Source organism: Mauremys mutica, chromosome 11 (assembly GCF_020497125.1).
Source record: "Mauremys mutica isolate MM-2020 ecotype Southern chromosome 11, ASM2049712v1, whole genome shotgun sequence".
In the NCBI taxonomy this organism is placed as follows: domain Eukaryota; kingdom Metazoa; phylum Chordata; order Testudines; family Geoemydidae; genus Mauremys; species Mauremys mutica.
The window spans coordinates 48,436,055-48,455,994 of NC_059082.1; the positions used below are offsets into that span (position 1 = coordinate 48,436,055).

A 19,940-nucleotide genomic window follows, 5' to 3' on the forward strand; every position below is an offset into this window, starting at 1 on the left:
CGGACTAGTGTCTGGCCACAGCCGGAGTCGATCAGGGCCTCGACGCTCCGGCCCCCAACGACCGCGGCGACGGTGAGTTTGGGATGCAGGGCCGGCCGGGCCCGGTTGTGTCCAGCCCAAACCTGTCCGTAGCTACAGTCCATGTCGGGGCAATCCCTCTGGAGGTGCCCCAACTTCCCGCAACCAAAGCACGGACCGAGCTCAGGCCGGCTACTCCGAGCGGCCCCTCGGCTTGGACTCCGGGGCGGGCTTTGCCGGACCCCCGGGGTTCCGGGGCTGGGGCCGGCAGGTCTTGTTCGGGGTTCGACTTCCCGCCACCGGGCTCGAGACTCCGGGTGCGAGGCAAGCGTGCGGCCGGGATGTCGCACGGCGCTCGCGGGGCTCCCCCTTTTCTCTGAGCGGGCGGCGTTGGGCCTGGTGCTGGGTCGCGGAAGGGTTGGCCCCGTCGCTGTCTCGGCGGCAAGGAAGTCTTCCATGAGCGACACCGCCGCCGCGAGCGTCGCTGGGCGATGGCGAAGCACCCAGGCCCTTCCTCGGGAGGGCAGGATGTTAACAAACTGTTCTAAAATGACTTGTTCGGTCACTTGTTCTGCTGTCCGGAGCTCGGGGAGGAGCCAGCGGCGGCCGGCCTCCTTTAACATCTGTGCCACCGCCCGCGGCCGGGCGCCGGGTGAATACGTCTGGCACCGGAATCTTTGCCGGAACGTCTCGGGGCTGATGTCCAGTGCGTCTAGGATAGCTGCTTTTACCTGGTCATAATCGCGCGCGTCCTCAGTCGCTAGGTCTCGGTAAGCCGTCTGGGCCGCCCCGGTCAGGTACGGGGCCAGCAGTGTGGCCCAATGCTCCCGGGCCCACCCTGCGACTAGGGCCACGCGCTCAAAAGTGACCAGGAAGGCTTCGGGGTCATCATCCGGGCCCATCTTAGTCAAGCGGAGGGGAGCCGCCATCCGGGGGTTTCCTGCTCCCTCGCCAACCGGTCCTCCCGTGGGGCGAGGGGGGGTAACCAGGAGCTGTTGGAGCTGGGTCCCCAGCTGTTGTAGCAACTGCTGCTGCTGCTCCATCTGGGCCGCGTGTAGCTCCTGGGTGAGCCGGAGGTGGGCGGCATCCCGTTGCTGCTGTTGCTCATGCTGAGCGGCCTGCTGGTGCTGTTGCTGTTGCATCTGAGCAGCCTGCTGCCGCTCTTGGCTTTCCACAAGGCGCTGAATTAGGCGCTCCATGTCCATGCTTGGTCCTCGGAGGGGTACGTAACCCTCTCCCCTCTGCTTTGTTACCCTTACTCACAGGGTAGGAGTTCGTCAGTCCTCAGAGAAGGCACCAGTGTAAGCTGGCGAGTCGGGGCTCAACCCTCCTGCAGACCCGGAGGGGAGCCACACCGACTCGCTCCTTGTCCCCTCTAAATGGTGGGCGACAAGAATCAGGGGTTAGCTCAACCCTACGCCTCGGGCCCTCTGGATCCAGGGGCCGGGTGGCAATCAGTCTCCCGAAGGTTTCAGGGGTTCAGACCCTCAGGCAGGGGCTGACCTCAAGGCACACAGTCAATAAGTATACGCCCCGGCCCTCAGTCAGGGCGGGCAGCAGGACAGCAGTCCTTGGGCCCAGACCCTTCTAGCAGGAGCTGGGCACCGGCAAAGTCAATTCGGCCCAGGCCCTCCGGAGCAGGGGCTGGGCAACAACAACGTCAATATAAGCCCAGGCCTCTGGAGCAGGGGCTGGGCAACAGCAAAGTCAATATAAGCCCAGGCCTCTGGAGCAGGGGCTGGGCAACAGCAAAGTCAATATAAGCCCAGGCCTCTGGAGCAGGGGCTGGGCAACAGCAAAGTCAATATAGGCCCAGGCCCTCTGGAGCAGGGGCTGGGCAACAGCAAAGTCAATATAGGCCCAGGCCCTCTGGAGCAGGGGCTGGGCAACAGCAAAGGCAATATAAGCCCAGGCCTCTGGCGCAGGGGCTGGGCAACAGCAAAGTCAATATAAGCCCAGGCCTCTGGAGCAGGGGCTGGGCAACAGCAAAGTCAATATAAGCCCAGGCCTCTGGAGCAGGGGCTGGGCAACAGCAAAGTCAATATAAGCCCAGGCCTCTGGAGCAGGGGCTGGGCAACAGCAAAGTCAATATAAGCCCAGGCCTCTGGAGCAGGGGCTGGGCAACAGCAAAGTCAATATAAGCCCAGGCCTCTGGAGCAGGGGCTGGGCAACAGCAAAGGCAATATAAGCCCAGGCCTCTGGAGCAGGGGCTGGGCAACAGCAAAGGTAATTGCAGGCTTCTGTGCCTGAGCGCTGATGTGAGGGGGAAACTGCCACCCGCGAGTGGGGTGGCAGGGGGAACACAGGCCCGCCCACTCCACTGTGTTCCAGCCCGGGGCCCTATTAGCGGCTCTCACAGCCGCTGGTCAGTGGGGTCCTGACCGCAACACACTGACATGGGCACCTCAGTGTCCGTAGCCTGACAGGGGTCGGCTATCCCCGGGCTACACTCCATATCCCCCTCGGGGCCTACCTGCACACTTGTACCAGGTTCGGGCCAGTCAAAGGTCCTCGGCTCCTCCGGGTCCGGGCTTGGTGGGAGGTCTGGTAGCACCTCCGGAAAGTCCGGCCAGGCCTGCTCCGGCGGCTCCTCCGGGTAGCAGGGCCGGGGAAGCCCCGGCGGCTCCTCTTCGGGGGGGGGCGCAGGGGCGGTCCGGCGGCTCGTCCCAGTACCGGTCACGGGGCAGCTCTGGTGGCTCCTCCTCGTAGTGGGCGCGGGGAAGCGGAGGCCAGTCTGGGCAGCTGCCTTGGTTCCTAGAGGGCTCCCCGTCAGGAGCTCCCGCCGGCACGTCTGCTCCCGGCGGCTGCTGGCTCCTGACTGAGCTCTGGCATCTACCTTTTATACTTCCTGTCCCGCCCCTTGACTTCCGGGGGGCGGGAACAGGAAGTGGTGTCTCAGCCCACTTGGGCGTCTGGCCGGGAGCTCCCTCTGCTGGACCGGAGGGGAGCCACACCAACTCGCTACAGTTCTCCAGCAAAGAGAAGGAAATTAAGACTTGATATTTCTAATATGAAGAAGAAGCAGAACAAAATGTTTGGCTTGTAAATAATTTTGGGTCTTTAAACATAAAGAAGCAGAAAAGGGTCAAATATTTTTTAGTTTGAGACCCTCTATTCAGTAAAGCACTAAACTTGTGCTTAATATTAAACGTGTCAGTGGTTCCACTGACTTCAGTTGGGTCTAGATGCTTCAAGTTAAGTGCGTGCTTAAGTGCTTTGCTGAATTAGCAAATAACTCTGATATTGGTGTGATAACCCAAAACAATCTGTGAGCTCCTGCTGAGCAGCAATAGTAAACTAACCAATATTGTTCTTCAAACCTACAGAGAGGGTTACTGACCTCCAGGGATATTCTTATGCAGTCAGAAGGTTAAATAGTAGGCATCTGCTGAATGACAACTAAAGCCTTAGGCCTTGTCTACACTGAAAATCTTGTCTACACTTGAAAAAACACCCCGCTGAGCAATGCAAGTTTCAACACTATAAAGTGACAGTGTAGATGGTGCTGGTAACTATTCCCCTTATGAAGGTGGTTTTATTACAGCACTGGGAGAACTGGAGCCGTGACAACACAGCCACATTAAAGTGGCAGCTTTTTAATGTCGGCTGTGTAGACATATCCTTAGAAAAGAATGTCTAGTGAAACACTTTGAGCTTTTAAAATGGCACTAGGAATGATGCTGGATTAAAAATAACTTAAAAGTAGTTGTGAGTTATGCCTGTGTTGGGTCTTTAAAACAGAGACTTCCAGAGCAGGAGTGTGCTACCGGGGCTTCCCTCTTCAGTGATGGCGATGCTGGTTCCTGAGAGGCAGAGGTGACTGGCCCTATGCAAACATAGTTTAAAGTGTAGAATGACTTGTTGGCCACTTACTGTAGGGAGGAAGCCTGTTGCTCTGCCCTCACCAGCAGGTGTTTGTGTGGTGTTTTTGTTCAAGTGAAGACTCTGCCAATTGAAAATAGAAAATAAAAACAAAACTAAAATAGGATATTGTACCATTAAAACAAAACAATATTTTATTTCCCCTTCCAGCCGGATGTTTTGATTATATCATTCTTCAGTACTGAAGAGCATGGCCTTTTGCTTCAGGACAGCTTCCCGTTGCCTTCAACCTACCAGGCTCTTCTGGGCATCGAGGTGCCACATTATTACTTTGCAAAAAAGGTGAGAGATCACAAAGAGGACATCCTTTTCTACTTCTGCCACAACCACATGGTGACACCTTTCTTTGCACTTGAGGCCAGATACAGCCAAATGGAGCTTGGAGTAAGCAGGTTCCGCGCCAATGAAAGTTGTGACAAAGGATATGTCTATACTGCAATAAAAAAACCTGTGACTCAAAATCTCAGAGCTCAGGTTAGTTGACTCAGGCTCACGGGACTCAGGCTGCAAGACTAAAGATTGCATTGTAGATATTCAGGCTCAGGCTGGAACCTGGGCTCTGAGACCCTCCCCCTTTGCAGGTTCTTGAAGCCTGCAGCCTTAGCCTTGTGAGCCCAGGTCCTTGGGTCTTTTATCACAGTATAGTCAAAGGTAGTAATAAAATGGATGTATTGACAATGAAATGTAAATTACACTAATCTGGCATTCCATGGGTGTGCAAAAGGTGAGTGATATACAAGCAAAAGAGATGGAGCAGTTATCAGGAAAACCAACCAATCCCGTTTCTACTTTAATTTATGCCTGCACCATCCCTGATACTCCTGAGCATAAAATTTAACTCTGGCATAAGTGAGTGCAGTTCCTATTAACTTCAATAGGAGCTGCAACCTACTTGCATCAGGACTGAATTTAGTCCCCACTACATACCAAATGGGTATAAGTTACACTCATCTTCCACTACCATTGAATGCCTAATTGGTGCAAGTTACACTCAACCACCCTGTAACTTTTGGTAAATTTGAATGTGGATCCAAACTTTGTGGTTAGCTCCTAATCTCTTAAGAAAAGAGACTACAGAAGAAACCTACATCTGGATTGTCTCAAACTTTGGGGAATTTAGAGCCAGAACTTTGCAACCCAAATCTGTTTCTAATAAATAAATTACAATAACCTTTCCAAGCAGAACTGACGTTTATCTGGATTACATCTAATTTTGGTTTCCCTTTCCATAAATTGCAAGATGAAAAAAAGAGCTGCTACATTCCAATTCCACCTTATGCATGCTTTTCTTCATACTCTATGTTTATATTTTACTTTAATTTTTACCTCTCTCTTTCTCCTTCTGTATTGTTTTTTGCTGCCATTAGTTGTTGTTTCGGAGAGGATGTGTCTATAAGCCTGTTGTAAGTATCTATAACTGCCCTCTTCCACAGTCTTCATTCATCTGCCCCCTCCATTTCCATATTTTTTTCAATCAGTACATTTATTTTAAAGGCTGAATTACTTGTTATTTATTTACAGACACAGTAAACATATCATAGTCTTGTGACTATTTTAAACATGGAATAGTCCATTTGACACACCAAACCTGTCTTAGATCTGGTCTACACTACAGAGTTAAGTTGACGTAAAGCAGCTTACATCGACTAAATTATGTCAGGGTCCAGACTACAGTCTTGCTCCCACCTATGTAAGTGCCCTACTACATCGACATAATAACACCACCTCTATGAAAGGCATAGGGCTTATGTTGGTGTAGTTAGGGCAACTTTGTCTGTGTAGACCCTGCAGGTTACTTGCTTACTCTATGCTGGAGCCGTGAAATTCACAAGAAAGCCCGGATCACAGCTTGGGCTGTCACCCCGGGGAAAGTGGCAGGGCTCCAGCTGAAGCCCAGCTTCCCCCTGGACTCCTGGCTTGCCACTCCCAGATGGGCTACTGCCCAGGCTCCCTGCTCTGAGCTGGGCTGCCCCCCCGGGGTCCCAGCTCCTCACTCCGATCCAGGCTGCCCCACCAGTGTCCCTGCTCTGAGCTGGGCTCCACCTGCCTGGCTTCCTGGTGGGAGGGCAGTCCCAACCTGGCTCCCTGTTCTGAGCCAGACTGCGCCCATCCGACTCCCCAGTCCCTGCAGAGATCCTGGGTACTGCCCACTCTGCGGGGTCCCTGTTCTCTGCAAGGAGCCCAGCTGCACTGAGGCTCCTGGCTCCCCGCGGAGAGCCCGTGGAGGATGGGGGTTCAGCCGGGCAGAGTTGAGAGCCCAGGCTCTCAGCCCCCCCACACTGCCCCTCTTAAGTAGAAGTGCTTCTGATGACCACTGACAGAAGGAGAGTAGTGTGGACATGAACCATCACAGTAATTACTATGGTGACTGTAAGTCAACCTAACAATGTCTTTGCCTCTCCTGAACCAAGAATTCCCCAAATTGTATCTAACACTCATTTGCACCGTGGTTTGCATTACTTAGTCTGGCTAATACTTCAGATGTTTTATTCATTAATATGTGGCTTTAAATGTGCTCTGGCATAGTTTTTAGATTAGCTCCCTTAAATATTAACATATGGCTTTCCCTATACTTGTCTGGCAGTGAAAATGGCTTAAAGAAACTGCCTAAATTAGTTAGAATGAGGATGGTTCAGCATCCATGGTGGCTCAGACCAAGATGTTTCATTGTGTTTGGCTTGTGAAAAGTTAATTCTTAAAGTCTAAAGAGACTATTTGGTGCTGGTGATGCAACAAAGGGATTTCTCTTGTTTTGTTCAGAAGAATAGTTAAATTGCCCTGTGATGGCTCTGAGTGGAGTTGTAATTTAGATCTTACTGAGGCTCCAGGGACTCCAAAGTTGCCATTTTTATAGAATATGGTTGTGAATCTGAGTACTAATAATGGGAAGACAGGAGTAAAAAATAAGAGGTTCTGGATAGTTAACTTAAAAAAGAAATTCACCATTGAAACTTTCAGCCTGAAAGGTTCAGAAATGTAGGGGTTATTATGGAAACTGTAATGCAACCTTAACTGTAATAGTTACTCCTGCTCCTTCTGGGATACTGTACACACCTCTTATCTGTAACTGATGAAATACAAATGTTGAGCCTCATGACTTATATGCTTTAGTAATCTTTAGAGACACTCCTTCCTATATTCAAAGGCACTTTGAAAAGTAGTATAGTATTAATTATTCTGACAACTGTAAGAGTTTTGTCATTGACCTCAAGTAGTCATATAGTTAAAATCTTGTAGAAATCTGTATTTGTAGGTCAAGGGAGTGTGTTGAAGTCTGCTTAGCACCTGAGTGATGGTAGTTTTCCTTTCAGCCAGGAGAAGCTGAGAAAGAAGCACAAGTGGAATCTGGCTCAGTACAACTCTCACAAATGGTTGCCAAAAGGCCCATGAGAGATTTCATTGGTCTGGAAGAGTGTGACAAAACTACCCGTGAAGCTATGCTGAACTTCAGCTTCTATCTAACAATTGGGGACATGGATGAGGCCTTCAAATCCATCAAACTCATCAAAAGGTGGGATCTAAACATTTGTAATGACTCATTTAGTGGTGGGATTTATTATCACTTGTGTCATATGAAGTTTTGTTCCCTTTAGACTTCTTTAATTTTTCCTCCTTCTCTTTGCCCTCATTCACACTCTGTCGTCCTAAAAAAGCTGAAACCTTTGCCCTTTAGGTATTATGTTAACTTTTTCTTTGCTGGTCCTGTACTATACCTGTCATGGTGGTGTCATCCAATGAGAACAATGAAATGTCAGGACATACCTAGTGCATGTAGCAATACAGCAGATGGGATGTACCTGGCATGGTCAGCAGCAATCAAATGAACTTCTATGACTGTATGATATTGGACATCTCATCTTAGTACCCATGCTCATGTTACTTTTAATGCTATTAATTGGTAGTGTTGTCAGATGTTGACTGCGTGTGTGTTGTCTCTGTGTGCTGTCCCAGCTCTGCATAGATAGCTGGAACAGCAGACCTCAAGCAAACTGCCTAATGACCACAAGATCCATTTGTGACATTGCACTCTATATGATTTTATGAAAATATGCTAATGAGTATGAATATAGCGTAACTGGAATATGCTTCATGCAAAAGGTCTCTTGTAAGGTATCATTACAAAGCTTATAATCTACTGAGTGTAGTCATCCTATTTGTATAAATGTATCACGCTTGTATCTGAAACTAGAAATATGAAATATAACTCTGAGGGCCTCTTGTAATTATGCAAAGTGTGGGCCATTAATGGTGGTTTGGAATCTTGGTGGCTCCCATTAATCAGGACAATTGTCTGTAGATGGCTCTGTTTTACTTGTAAGTCTTCCTGTATACATGTGTGCTGGCAAGTGGGTAATGAAGTCTTACAGTGACATGTCACTTGAACTGGAATCAATCTTTAACCTGGTGTCTTTCCATTTAGAAGGGGAGTGGGGGACCCAGAGAGTCAAAAGATTCCCACCTTGTGCCAAAGCTATATAAGTGGGTGGAACAGAACAAAGGGGGTGGCCATCATGAGAAATTTCCTAGCTACCACCTGAGCTGGAACAAGGGCTGTACCAGGGGAAAGGATTGTGCCCAGTCTAAGAAGGTGTCCAGTCTGTGAAAGAAACTTATTGAAACATCTCTGAGGTGAGATTTTATCTGTATTCAGTTTTATTACTGTATCAGACATAAACATAGACTTGTTCACAATTCACTTTCTTCTGTCTGTTACTACTTGGAATCATTTAAATCCTACTTTCTATATTTAATAAAATCACTTTTTACTTAACCCAGAGTATGTATTAATACCTGGGGAGGGGGGCAAACAGCTGTGCATATCTCTCTGTCAGTGTTATAGAGGGCGAACAGTTTATGAGTTTACCCTGTATAATCTTTATACAGGGTAAAACGGATTTATTTGGGGTTTGGACCCCATTGGGAGTTGGGCATCTGAGGGTTAAAGACAGGAACATGTCTTAAGTTGCTTTCAGTTAAGTCTGCAACTTTGGGGCATGTGGTTCAGACCCTGGGTCTGTGTTGGAGCAGACTGGTGTGTCTGGCTCAACAAGACAGGATGCTGGAGTCTCAAACTGGGAGGGCAGGGAAAGCAGGGGCGGAAGTAGACTTGGCACATCAGTTGGCAGCCCCAAGGGGGTTTCTGTGACCCAACCCATCACACCGTTAAGGTATGAAGGCACTCAGTGACAAAAACACATGGTACGCTAACACATGTATGCCTGTTGCAATGGACTAGCTCAGTTAGGGGGGAGGGATAGCTCAGTGGTTTGAGCATTGGCCTACTAAACCCAGGGTTGTGAGTTTAATCCTTGAGGGGCCATTTAGGGTTCTGGGGCAAAATCAAACAAAAAACTGTCAGGGACAGTACTTAGTCCTGCTAGTGAAGGCAGGGGACTGGACTCCATGACCTTTCAAGGTCCCTTCCAGTTCTCTGAGATAGGTATATCTCCATATATTTAGTGGCAGGACTTTCCACTGTCCCCTAGGCCAGCCAAAGACACACTCTTTGAGACTCCATTTTATACACCGATACAAACAAGTTATGTATTGTCCCTCTGACATAGTTAGTTACTGCCCCCTCATGTGGCCTGTTACCTTGTATATGTTGGCTCAATCAAAACATCTCTATTCATCACACTGTCATCCTGACCTTATCTTTAAGAGAGATCAATGTGTTCTTGTTATCTTTGGGGGCGGGGGAGTTTTTGTACCATATTGGCTATCAGGCTGTTCTGGTACCATCCTTCTGGAATGTGTTTGTGTGAGTGTCCTGTGCCTAGCCTTTTTTAGGAATGTATGTGTTTTTTGCAATACCAGGCCTGTTCTTGCCAGGTTCTGTGAGCTTGCAAGCAGGCAGAGCCTGACCTCTGCCAACTTTGCTACTATGCTCTATATCAGCAAAGCTTGACCGCTACTTTTGTTCAGGCCTCACACCAGGTCTTGGATACAAGGGCTTATGTCTCAGGCTCCCTTCCTACTACAGGTAGATGATATTATGGTATATTGAATACATCTAACCTGAATCACAATTCATTACAAAATGGACATTATGAAAATATTAATGTGTGCTGAAAGATGCAGTTGTTCAGGCATATTGTACAGCTGCACAAGTCAGGACTTAACTAAACATCTACACTTCTTGGTCTGTTGAAAACACTTGGCCTCTGGCCTTGGGCCTTTCAGTGCACCTGATGGATTCAGATGTCTGGGGTAAACACACACCTTGTCACTTGTTATCACAGTGCACCACTGATGAAAATACTTAGTTTTCAAATGTTGCAGAAGGATAGCCATCGCTTTTCAAGGACAGATTTGCAAATAAAACATTCTGGCCATGTGGATTCTCTTTTGTTAAACAGACAAAACATGATTGATAATGATTGATCTTATTATTTGCCATTCAAATACAAAGTACATCATCTAAAGGGAATTGAACATTCACCACTTTATTTATACATTTAAAATAAACACAGTAATACTAAGTATTACAATGTTACTGACCACATAGGTGACTTTTAAATTTTAATGTACATATTATAATATAGATATTGCAATATTAGCTGAAATAATATATCTTAAATATTCCAATACTTTATTTTTAAAAGCTGTAATTATAGCAGAATTATTTTTAGAAAATACCTTGCTTTTCTGTAAAATAAGTCAGGGAAATGGAAACAAACTTCTCTTGGTTTTTATAAACTGGTGTAAGAAAAAACTTATCAGCTTTATAGAACTCTGCTCTCTAGAGCAATGTATTATGGGGGGCTGAATTCTAGAAGTCCTCGGTTCTAGAGCATCAAGCTCTGTAGAGCGCTACTGACTTTGGGCATCGTGCAGAGTGGCAACTGGGGCTGCATTCTTTATTACGTGAGAATTTGGGTGCAGAATAGAACTCAAGAGCCACTTGATCACTTTTTAACAAAGTGAAGCAAAATATAAAGGAGACAGTGACAAAGATGAAAAGCAGAGAATTCAGCTGTGAGCAGCACAACAGCCTCAGAGAGAGATTTTACAATGTTCGCAGCTCATAGTCATTCAGTCTTATCAGTGAGTATGATCAAGGTAGCATCTCTCATTGCTGTTTGTCCTTTTCTAACTCTTGTATTTAGGGACTTCTGCAGTGTAGTTTTTGGCTTGCTGGTTGGCTGCCTGATATTACATGCACATTGTTGACATGAGCCATCATGCTGTATAGCATCACACTTATGCACTAGAGGTCTGATCTTGCAAGGTACTGAATACCTTCAGGTCCCACCAATTTATTTGGCACTGAGGGATCTGACCTGCAAGGATCAATTCTTAAATGCCCAGTTCTCAAATTTGGGTGCTCTGATTTGCATTTGTGAGGCAATTATGCTCCCAACTATCTGCTTTAGGTGCCAATGTGTCAGTAAGTGCAGAATGAACATGCTGAATTAGGCACCCAGGTTTGAAAATTGCATGCCAAGTCTGCACACTTTGTGGGAAAAGAATTTAGTATATTCATTCATAGTAGCCATTTCTGACAAAATAAGTTAATCGTATATTTGGGGGCATGGGGAGGTCACAGTAAAACCTCTTCCCATAGATATTAACCCACAGTGTAAACAATGGAGTGCACTTTCAGCACAGTGGGTAGGGAGTTTTAGCTGTGTACCTCTCTTTCAATGTTAATGGCACCTCTAGCTGCCTGCAAAATTAACTTAAAAACTCCCAGAGGAGTTTTAAGGACAAAACAGTGTCTGAAAACACACACACTAATTTTTTTGCACTCCTATAATTTACAAATGGCTAGAATTATATTACTTGCTTCTGGGGTTATAGATTGTGTTCCATGCTTCAGTGTGGAATAAATGTTACAGCCAAACTAGATGTTCCTAAAAATTGGGTAGGTCAGGCTCACCTTAAAGGAAACATTACCTAAGCCCAAACTATGCTGTTGTAAATTTTGACACCCATGACAAGTTTCCTGCTCTGTCAGACTATCTATCTATTGGGTCCAAAGGGGGATTGTGAACACAGCTGAGCCCTTGAGCTTGTTGCATTATTAGGGAGCAGGATAACTTCATTCAAAATAAGGGAAGAATTTAAAGTAGTAGGTTGTCCTTTTCCCACTTTCCCACCTTTTCCCTGACCACACTCACTCTGTCTCTGCCACAGTTGAAAACTCCTGGCAGATGGCTGTAAAGTTCTATCAGGATGCTTGTGCTGACAACCTAATATATTTCCACTGTACAGTAGAAGAAGAGGGGTGCTGTATAATATATATATAATTATGTGTATTATACATATATAGATAGATGGAGCCCATCCAAATAATAATTGAGGGCCTCTTTTCAAAAGAAGTGAGCTTTGTGATGTCCTTCAACACTTAGTTTTAAATTACAGTGTATACTTATAGAAAACAATTCCAATGCAAGTCTCCTCAGAGGACTCTCCCTTTTCAAGCACATGCTCTCAGCATGGTGACTCAACATAGTCATTCTCCAGCCCCCGGCGGAAGTGAGCAGTCAGGGTGCGGCTAATGACAATGACCCGAGGCGCCATGCAGTCCTCCCGCCTGTGAAGGATGTTCCATATGAGGATGGCGGCTGCCAGTGTGGCCAGGAGGCAGGCCCCAATGTTCAGGTAGCAAGACCAGGACAGGTTGGTGTAGGGCCCTATACGGTAGAAAGTTACCAATCCAATGACCAGAACAAAACCTGCAAGCAGAGTGAGAGAGAGACACTTTTTCAAAATGGGTACTTCTCTTGAATTTCTCTAGCACATTTCATCCCAAAGGATCCCACAGTGCTTCAGAAATTATACACAGGGATCACTTTACCCAGAAACATGCAGCCTCTCTGGAGTGAAACCCAGGAGGTTTCTAACAGAGCATAGAAACACTATACAACAGTTTAGGACAGTATAAGGACAGAAAAAGATAAATTATCCAGATGAAACTACAAGAAAAATTTAGGAAAATGGAATGTAATAGTCAAGCTTGATTTGAACAGGTTTCTGGAGTTCTGGAACACCCATGGAGTCAGCGCCTATGTGTGCCATAGATTCTTTAACATCCATATGGTCAGAACCTCATTGTATATCTTGACTAAAAGAGTGGGTACCTGGATTGCCCCCTCCACATCAGGCCTATTTCTTTCCATGCTGATTTAAAATATCCTGTGCCCCACCGATCCTCTTTTGTATGCTTTTTAGTACTTGTGTCTCATTGACACTATTGGTGACAAAGGCCTATGATTTTTCATGCCGCCTTTTCTACTCTTCCTGCCAGTGCAGCAAGTTGGCATATTGATTAAAAATATGTATAAAGCAACTTCCATCATTCAGAACACTACATTAATTCAGAAATACATTTTTTAAAGTATTTAAAACAAACCACCCATATAAACTATAAGTAGGTAGAGAAGGTACATAATAGAAAGAATAAAAAATATACTGTAGAGAAAGGGAGATGGAGAATATAAGACTATGGGGGACCCCACCATTATGGTGGTAATTAAACTTTTGAAAAAAATGTTTTCAGGTTAAAAGCCGGGAGGGAGGAATATCGAGGGAGAGCAAGGTCCAGCACCAGTGACAACCAAAGCAAAGTCTTTGACAATGTCTACACTAGCAAACTTAAAGTGGCACAGCTGTACCGATGCAGCTGCACTGCTGTAAGATCGCTCGTGTAGCTGCTCTATGCCGACGGGAGAGAGCGCTCCTGTCGACATAAAAGAAACACCTAAATGAGCAGTGGTAGCTATGTCAGCAGGAGAAGCTGTCCTGCCAACATAGTGCTGTGCACAAGTGCTTATGCTTGCAAAACTTATATGAGTCAGGCAGTGTTTTGTTCACACCCTTGAGTGACATAAGTTTTGCCAACATAATTGGTAGTGGTAGTCACCTAATAACCTAAAAGACAATGGTAAAATCACTCAAAGACTGGTGATGTAAGTGTAATAACACTTTGCACTTCTCTAGTGCTTTTCATTCAAAGATCTCAAAGTGCGTTACAAACAGTAAAGAGAGAAATTCTCACCACACCTCCTCTGAGGCACCATAAGTAGTAAATAATAATCTTCCCATTTCAAACTGAGGAAACTGACAGGTGAAGTGATTTATCTAGTCATACCGGAAATCTGTATTAGAGTAAAGGATAGGACTCAAATCCTGTGGCTCCCAGTCTCTTGTTAACAAGACTGCCCTTCCTGAAGGATGCATCAATAATGCAAAATTGCTTTACAGTCCTCTATGCTTCCCTTCCTCTCCTCCCATTTAAAGCTTATCAACTTTTAAGAGAGGTAATTTATAGATCGAATTAGTTTGACAAGAACTTATACAAAGAGGCAAATATGTCTTGCTTACTAAGTAAAACACAGCTTCCTCTTCTCTCAAACACTTCCTTAACCACCACCATAACAGAAGAAATTAATATGGACAAAAGGTCCCCATAATGGAAGAAGACTGAAATAAACAAAGGTCAATAAACAGCCAAAGAGGGATCTACAGATACCATCTCACTAAGTTCATGGGCAAGGACAAGTCATGCATGAGCCAGTCTTTCCTAAGTTTCCAGTGTTTGCATGCTATCTTTCTGCATTAGCAGCATTGCTTGGAAACAGTGTTATCACAGAAGGTCTGCCTTTCTATTGTATATAAAAGTCATCCTAGCAGTGATTGGAGACGCGGTCACTAGATCCAGATCCCTCACAGGGAGCACTAGTTGGGGGTATATCTCCCAGTGTTAGAAAGTAGTGGGCAACAGCTGTTAGTTTTCACTGTGCAAATAAGTTTAATTTTCATTGAAGAGTTTCAGACACTAATTTATCTCTGGTGCAACTCCACTGAAGTCAGTGGAGTTATATGGAGCATGGATTTGGCCCCATATGTTTCTAGAGCTTTTAAAAAGGTATTCTTTCAAATCGATCTGCTTCTAGGTTGGGCAGCCCCAATTTGTCCTTGTTTTCTGTCCTTCCACAAACGCTTCTATGAAATTCTCCGCTCACTTAGCTCCACTTTTAACTTACAACACCATGCAGACTATGGGGGTGTGAATTGCAATGTTGCACTATAACTACCTCATTGTAGACCCTGCTGTTGGTAGTCCATCACTGACTATGACGATATTGTCTCAGTTCTCATCTATGGCTATGCATATGACTCCAAAGTCTGAACCCTGATGCATAGAGTCAGCCACACTGAGGGCTTGGGAAATCTGTATTTATGGTATTTGATGATGCAGCTGTGTGGCACTTTTCACAGCCTGGAGATGAATTTGTCGATTTTGCTTAAACCTGTTACATACTGATCTTGTCAGCTATTCTGAGCCATTTGCTCAAGTTCTTTGGGATTGATGCCAGCCCACTGGAGACTGCTCTTCAGATTATCTTTTACTCTTAGGGGAATTCTGTGCCAAAAATTAAAAATTCTGCACACAGTATTTTAAAATTCTGCATATTTTATTTGTCAAAATAACACAATATAATCATACCAGTTTCAATTATTTTTGGTCATTTATTTCAAAATACCTGTCAGCAAGTATGTCTGTAACAATACAGACAATAAAAAAGATTCAGGAATTTTTTTTGACAAATAGATTCCTTACTAGGTATATTAATACAGGACTCTGAGTAATAATTCATTTAAACTACAATACAGAACTGTATTTCCCGCACCCTTCAGAAGCAGTGCAAAGGCTTGGAGGAGTCAGAGGAAATGGAGAAGCTGAGGGAGAGGGAAGTAAATTGCTGGGAAGGAGCCTGGGTGTGAACTTGGAGGATTGTTGGGTATGGATTGAAAAAGTATGGAACAGGTATTTTGGGGGGTAAGGAGGGATTGTTAGGGAGTTTCCTCCATGCAGACCCTGGCTGACCCTTCAGTCAGGCACATCTGCCCCTGCCCCTATGTGTCCTTGCACCCCCCTCCACATGTCTCCATCCCCACTCAGACACTCACTCCCCCCATCCCCGTGTGGCCCAGCATTCCCTTCCCCTGTCCCTATGTGGCTCTGTACCCCCTCCCCCATCCCCATGTGTCTCTGTGCCCCCACCCAGCCACTCCCCTGTCCCTATGTAGCTCTGCACCCCCTTCCCCATCACCATGTGGCTCTGCACCTCCCCCTGTGGCCCTGTGCCTCCACTCCAATTCAGCACCTGCTCAAGTCTGTCCTCTCTCACTAGCCGTTATAAGCCCCTGTCTGATGGCACCCCCGCCAGCACCCCACGCCATCTGTCTCCCCAGAGCCCCTGTCTCCTGACCTGACAGGTGCTGCTAATGCGGAAGGCTCTTTCTCTTCCCTAGCTGGCTGGGAGCTGCTGCTGTGTTCTGTTGCCACAGCTCCCTCTGGTGGGAAAAAGGTGGAACTGCAGAAGTTATTTTCTGCTGGGAGCTGCTGCTGTTCTTGTGCCACAGTGCCCTCTGGTGGGGAAAAAGGCAGAACTGAAGCAACATTTCAGCAGAAGCTTTTTTTCTGCGCAAAAATTTAAAAATATGCACAGCTCATTAATTATGCATGCATGCAATAGCGCAGAACTCCCCCAGGAATAATCTTTGAAGCACTTATATGGACAACCCTTCTTTCTTTTGCCCTAACTCAGATCTGTTTTGGAAGACAGTGGTCTTCCATTCTGATGATGTGTCCGGTCCCCTTAAGTTGTGCTCTCAGTAATATTTCCTCAATACTGGTTGTTTGCGCTCTTTCAAGGACCTTAATATTGGTCAGTGTGTCCTGCCAACAAATGCTTATTATTGAGTGGAGGGAATGCATGTGAGTTGCTCAAGCTGTTTAATGTGACATGTATAAAGAGTCCACGTTTCAGATCCATACAGGAAAGATGTTAGAACCACTGCACTATAGATCTTCAATTTGGTGGAGAGACAAATATTGTGTTGGTTAAGGACTTTTGTTCGGAGTCTGCCAAGGGCCGGCTGGCTTTACTAATTCTGGAGGAAATTTCTTTATCAAGGGAACCATCACTTGAGATGGTACTGTCCAAATACTTGAACTGATCCATATTTTTCAGCTGTGTGCCTTGGATGAAGATGGCTGGCACTGGGGCATTGGAATGAGGTGCTGGGTGGAACAAGACCTCTGTCTTCCTGAGACTAATGCTGAGGCCAAAGATCTGGGATGCTTCAGAAAATCTATCAACGATGACCTGAAGGTCATCATGTCTATGACCCATCAAGGCAAAGTCATCTGCAAAAAGTGCCTCGCCAAGAAGCCTCTCCAGTGTCTTGGTCTTAGCATTGAGTCTTTGAAGATCAAAGAGGGACCCATCGAGTCGGTAGCAGATGTATATCCGCTGATCAAAGTCCCTTGTTGCATGGCTGAGAACACAAGCAAAGAACAAGTTGAACAGCACTGGAGCAAGCATGCAGCCTTACTTCATTCCATTCAAGATTTCGAACACACCAGAAAAGTCACCACTGGTGAGCACTTGCACTATCATGTGGTCATGGAACAGACGGATGATTTATATGAATCTTCTTGGGCAGCCCAGTTTATGCAGAATAGCCCATAGACCCTTTCTGTTGACTGTATCTAAAGCTTTGGTCAAGTCACTGAAAACTGCATACAGATCCATGTTCTGCTCTAAGCATTTTTCTTGGACCTGCCTTATGACAAAGATCATGTCCATAGTACTACAACCTGGTCTGAAACCACACTGCACTTCTGGCAGATTCTCCTCAGATATATTTGCAATGAGTCTGTTCAATAGAATGCGAGCTAGTATTTTCCCTGCTGTACAGAGGAGAGCAATGCCTCTATGGTTTCCACAGTCAGCTTTGCTGCCTTTCTTTTGTAACAGTCATACAGTAACAACATCTTTGAAGTCTTGTGGCATTTCTTCTTTCTCCCAGATGCTACTCAAGATGTCATGAAACACCGTGATGGCCTTGGGGCCTGCTACTTTATACAATTCTGCTGGAATACAATCCTTTCCAGAGGCTTTGCCAGAGTTCAGTTGTTTGATGGCTTTCACAATTTCTTCAACTGATGGAGGGAGGTTGAGGGTTTCTTGGGTAAATGATTAAGGACACACTGATCAACTGTGCACAGTCTATTGAGTAGACTATTAAAGTGCTCAGCCCATTTCCTTGTCTTTGTGCCATCTGCCGACTTCAAGGGGGCTGTGCCAGATTTAGATGGTCCGTAGACTGCTTTGAGAGAGTCAAAGAAATCTTTGCTCTTTTGTATCTGCATAATGCTGAACTTCTGCAGCTTTCCTCTCCCACCACGCACCCTGCATTCTCCTCAGTTCAGACTGGGCCTTGTTCTGTAGGTACTTAAACTAATCTTTCTTTGAGATGGAAGTGAATTCATTTTGCCATTCAACAAATGCTTTATGCATGTCACTTAGGAGTTTGGAAATGTTCTCATTGTTCTCATGAAACCAATCCTGGTGCACCCTTTTTTTTGGCCCCCAACACTGATTTAGTTGTGTCAATAATCACGTTTGTCAATAATCACTATCCTAGAAAGCACTGCTCAGTCGCCTAGGATGCTGCTGAACTTTTCCGCTGTCCCGGGGATGGAGCTGAATGGCCACTAGTCCCAAGGTCGCCTATGTGCAGGATTGTGGATACAACTGCCATATCCACCTGTCGCTTTGCTACGCCCCCATCGCCGCAGTACTTGGATTAATGATATAATGTTAATGATAAGGTTTGATAAAATTATGTTAATGGGATGAGAGTTGCAAGAAAACCTGTGCAGGAAATTTTTGAGTGAGAAAGCTGTTGCACAGGGGCAGTCCCACTCTCTCTGCCACAGAAGCCAGATTCCAGCGGCACGAAGAATCTTTACGGCTGGGGACTTCCTTAACTTCAGTGGGTGACCGGGACTTCCTTAGCTGCAGTGGGTGACCAGGACATCTTCAATGCCTTGTCATGCTCTCCGTGCCCCACAGCATGTTGCTGAACCACATTAATGGCCATTGAATCACAAATTAATTTCCTTTGCCCAGTCTGCTAGAACAGTCTTTGCATGCTAGAGAAAGGCAGTTTCCCTATTTTGCCGAGAAGAAGACCCTTCAGCTACCCTGCTAGAGTGAACTGAAAGGTACTTACATCAAGTTAATGTAGTCCTGGTTGAAGTGGGACTGTGTTAAGGTGAATTAGGTATCTTTTAGTTTGTGCTAGCAGGGTCTACACAGGGCAGTTATAGTTTAGGGTCACACCTCCATAGTCTGCATGGTGGAGCCATGTAGACAAACCTATAGTTCTTCTTTGAGTGCTTGCTCATATCGATTCCAATTAGGTGTGCGCACGCCGCGTGCACGTTCGTCGGAAGATTTTTACCCTAGCAACACTCGGTGGGTCGGCTGGGCGCCCCCTGGAGTGGCGCCACTATGGCACTGGATATATAGCCCTGCCGACCCATTCGCCCCTCGGTTCCTTCTTACCGCCCGTGTCAGTCGTTGGAACAGTGGAGCGCGGCTTAGCTGACCTCCACTTCCCTAGCTACTCGTAGTTCTCTCATTAATTCTTGTATATATAGTTCAGATTTATATAGTTGTAGTTAACTTTATTCGTTTATAGTATAGTTAGTGTATATAGTTCAGAGGGGTTCGGGGATTATCCCCTTCCCCGCACCCGGTGCCGGGGCCTATGCCCGGTTCACCGGGTTTCAAACCGTGCTCGGCCTGCCACAAGCCGATGCCGACAGGAGATCCCCATGACTCCTGTCTTAAGTGCCTCGGGGAATCTCACCTAACAGATAAGTGCCGCATTTATAAGGCCTTTAAGCCGAGAACAAAAAAGGAGTGGAACTTTCGTCTCAAGCAGCTCCTGATGGAGGCAGCTCTTACTCCTCTGCCCTCGGCACCGAGCGCTGGACAGTCTTCAAGAAGCGCTCCCTCGGCACCGGATCACGCCGGTACCACAAAGACCTCTCGGCACCGGCCGTCGCCGGCACCGACGTCCGCTCGGCACCGATCCCTCTCCCCGAGGGCGAAGAGGCACAAGACTCCTGCTGCGTCCACGCTCTACTAAGTCGGACTGCCCGGCACCGATACCTGCCATGGCACCGACAACATCGGCACCGTCGATTCCAGCCATGGAAGAGCCGTCAA

At 46.3% G+C, this 19,940-nt stretch overlaps 2 protein-coding genes across 5 annotated transcripts in view; one reads left to right on the top strand and one right to left on the bottom strand.

The window, feature by feature from the left end:
- IFT140 (intraflagellar transport 140) overlaps positions 1 to 19,940 on the top strand; it is a 243,719-nt gene that overhangs the window by 140,534 nt on the left and 83,245 nt on the right. For all 4 annotated transcript variants that reach the window (XM_044978903.1, XM_044978900.1, XM_044978902.1 and 1 more), the window contains 2 exons: positions 4,051 to 4,182; positions 7,212 to 7,411. In XM_044978903.1, the coding sequence (XP_044834838.1) occupies positions 4,051 to 4,182; positions 7,212 to 7,411 (332 nt within the window). The remainder of the gene's footprint in view (positions 1 to 4,050; positions 4,183 to 7,211; positions 7,412 to 19,940) is intronic.
- Positions 10,386 to 19,940, bottom strand: part of TMEM204 (transmembrane protein 204) — a 47,618-nt gene continuing 38,063 nt past the window's right edge. The window contains exon 3 of the mRNA XM_044978904.1: positions 10,386 to 12,581. Coding sequence (XP_044834839.1) covers positions 12,337 to 12,581 — 245 coding nt within the window. The 3' untranslated portion in view covers positions 10,386 to 12,336. The remainder of the gene's footprint in view (positions 12,582 to 19,940) is intronic.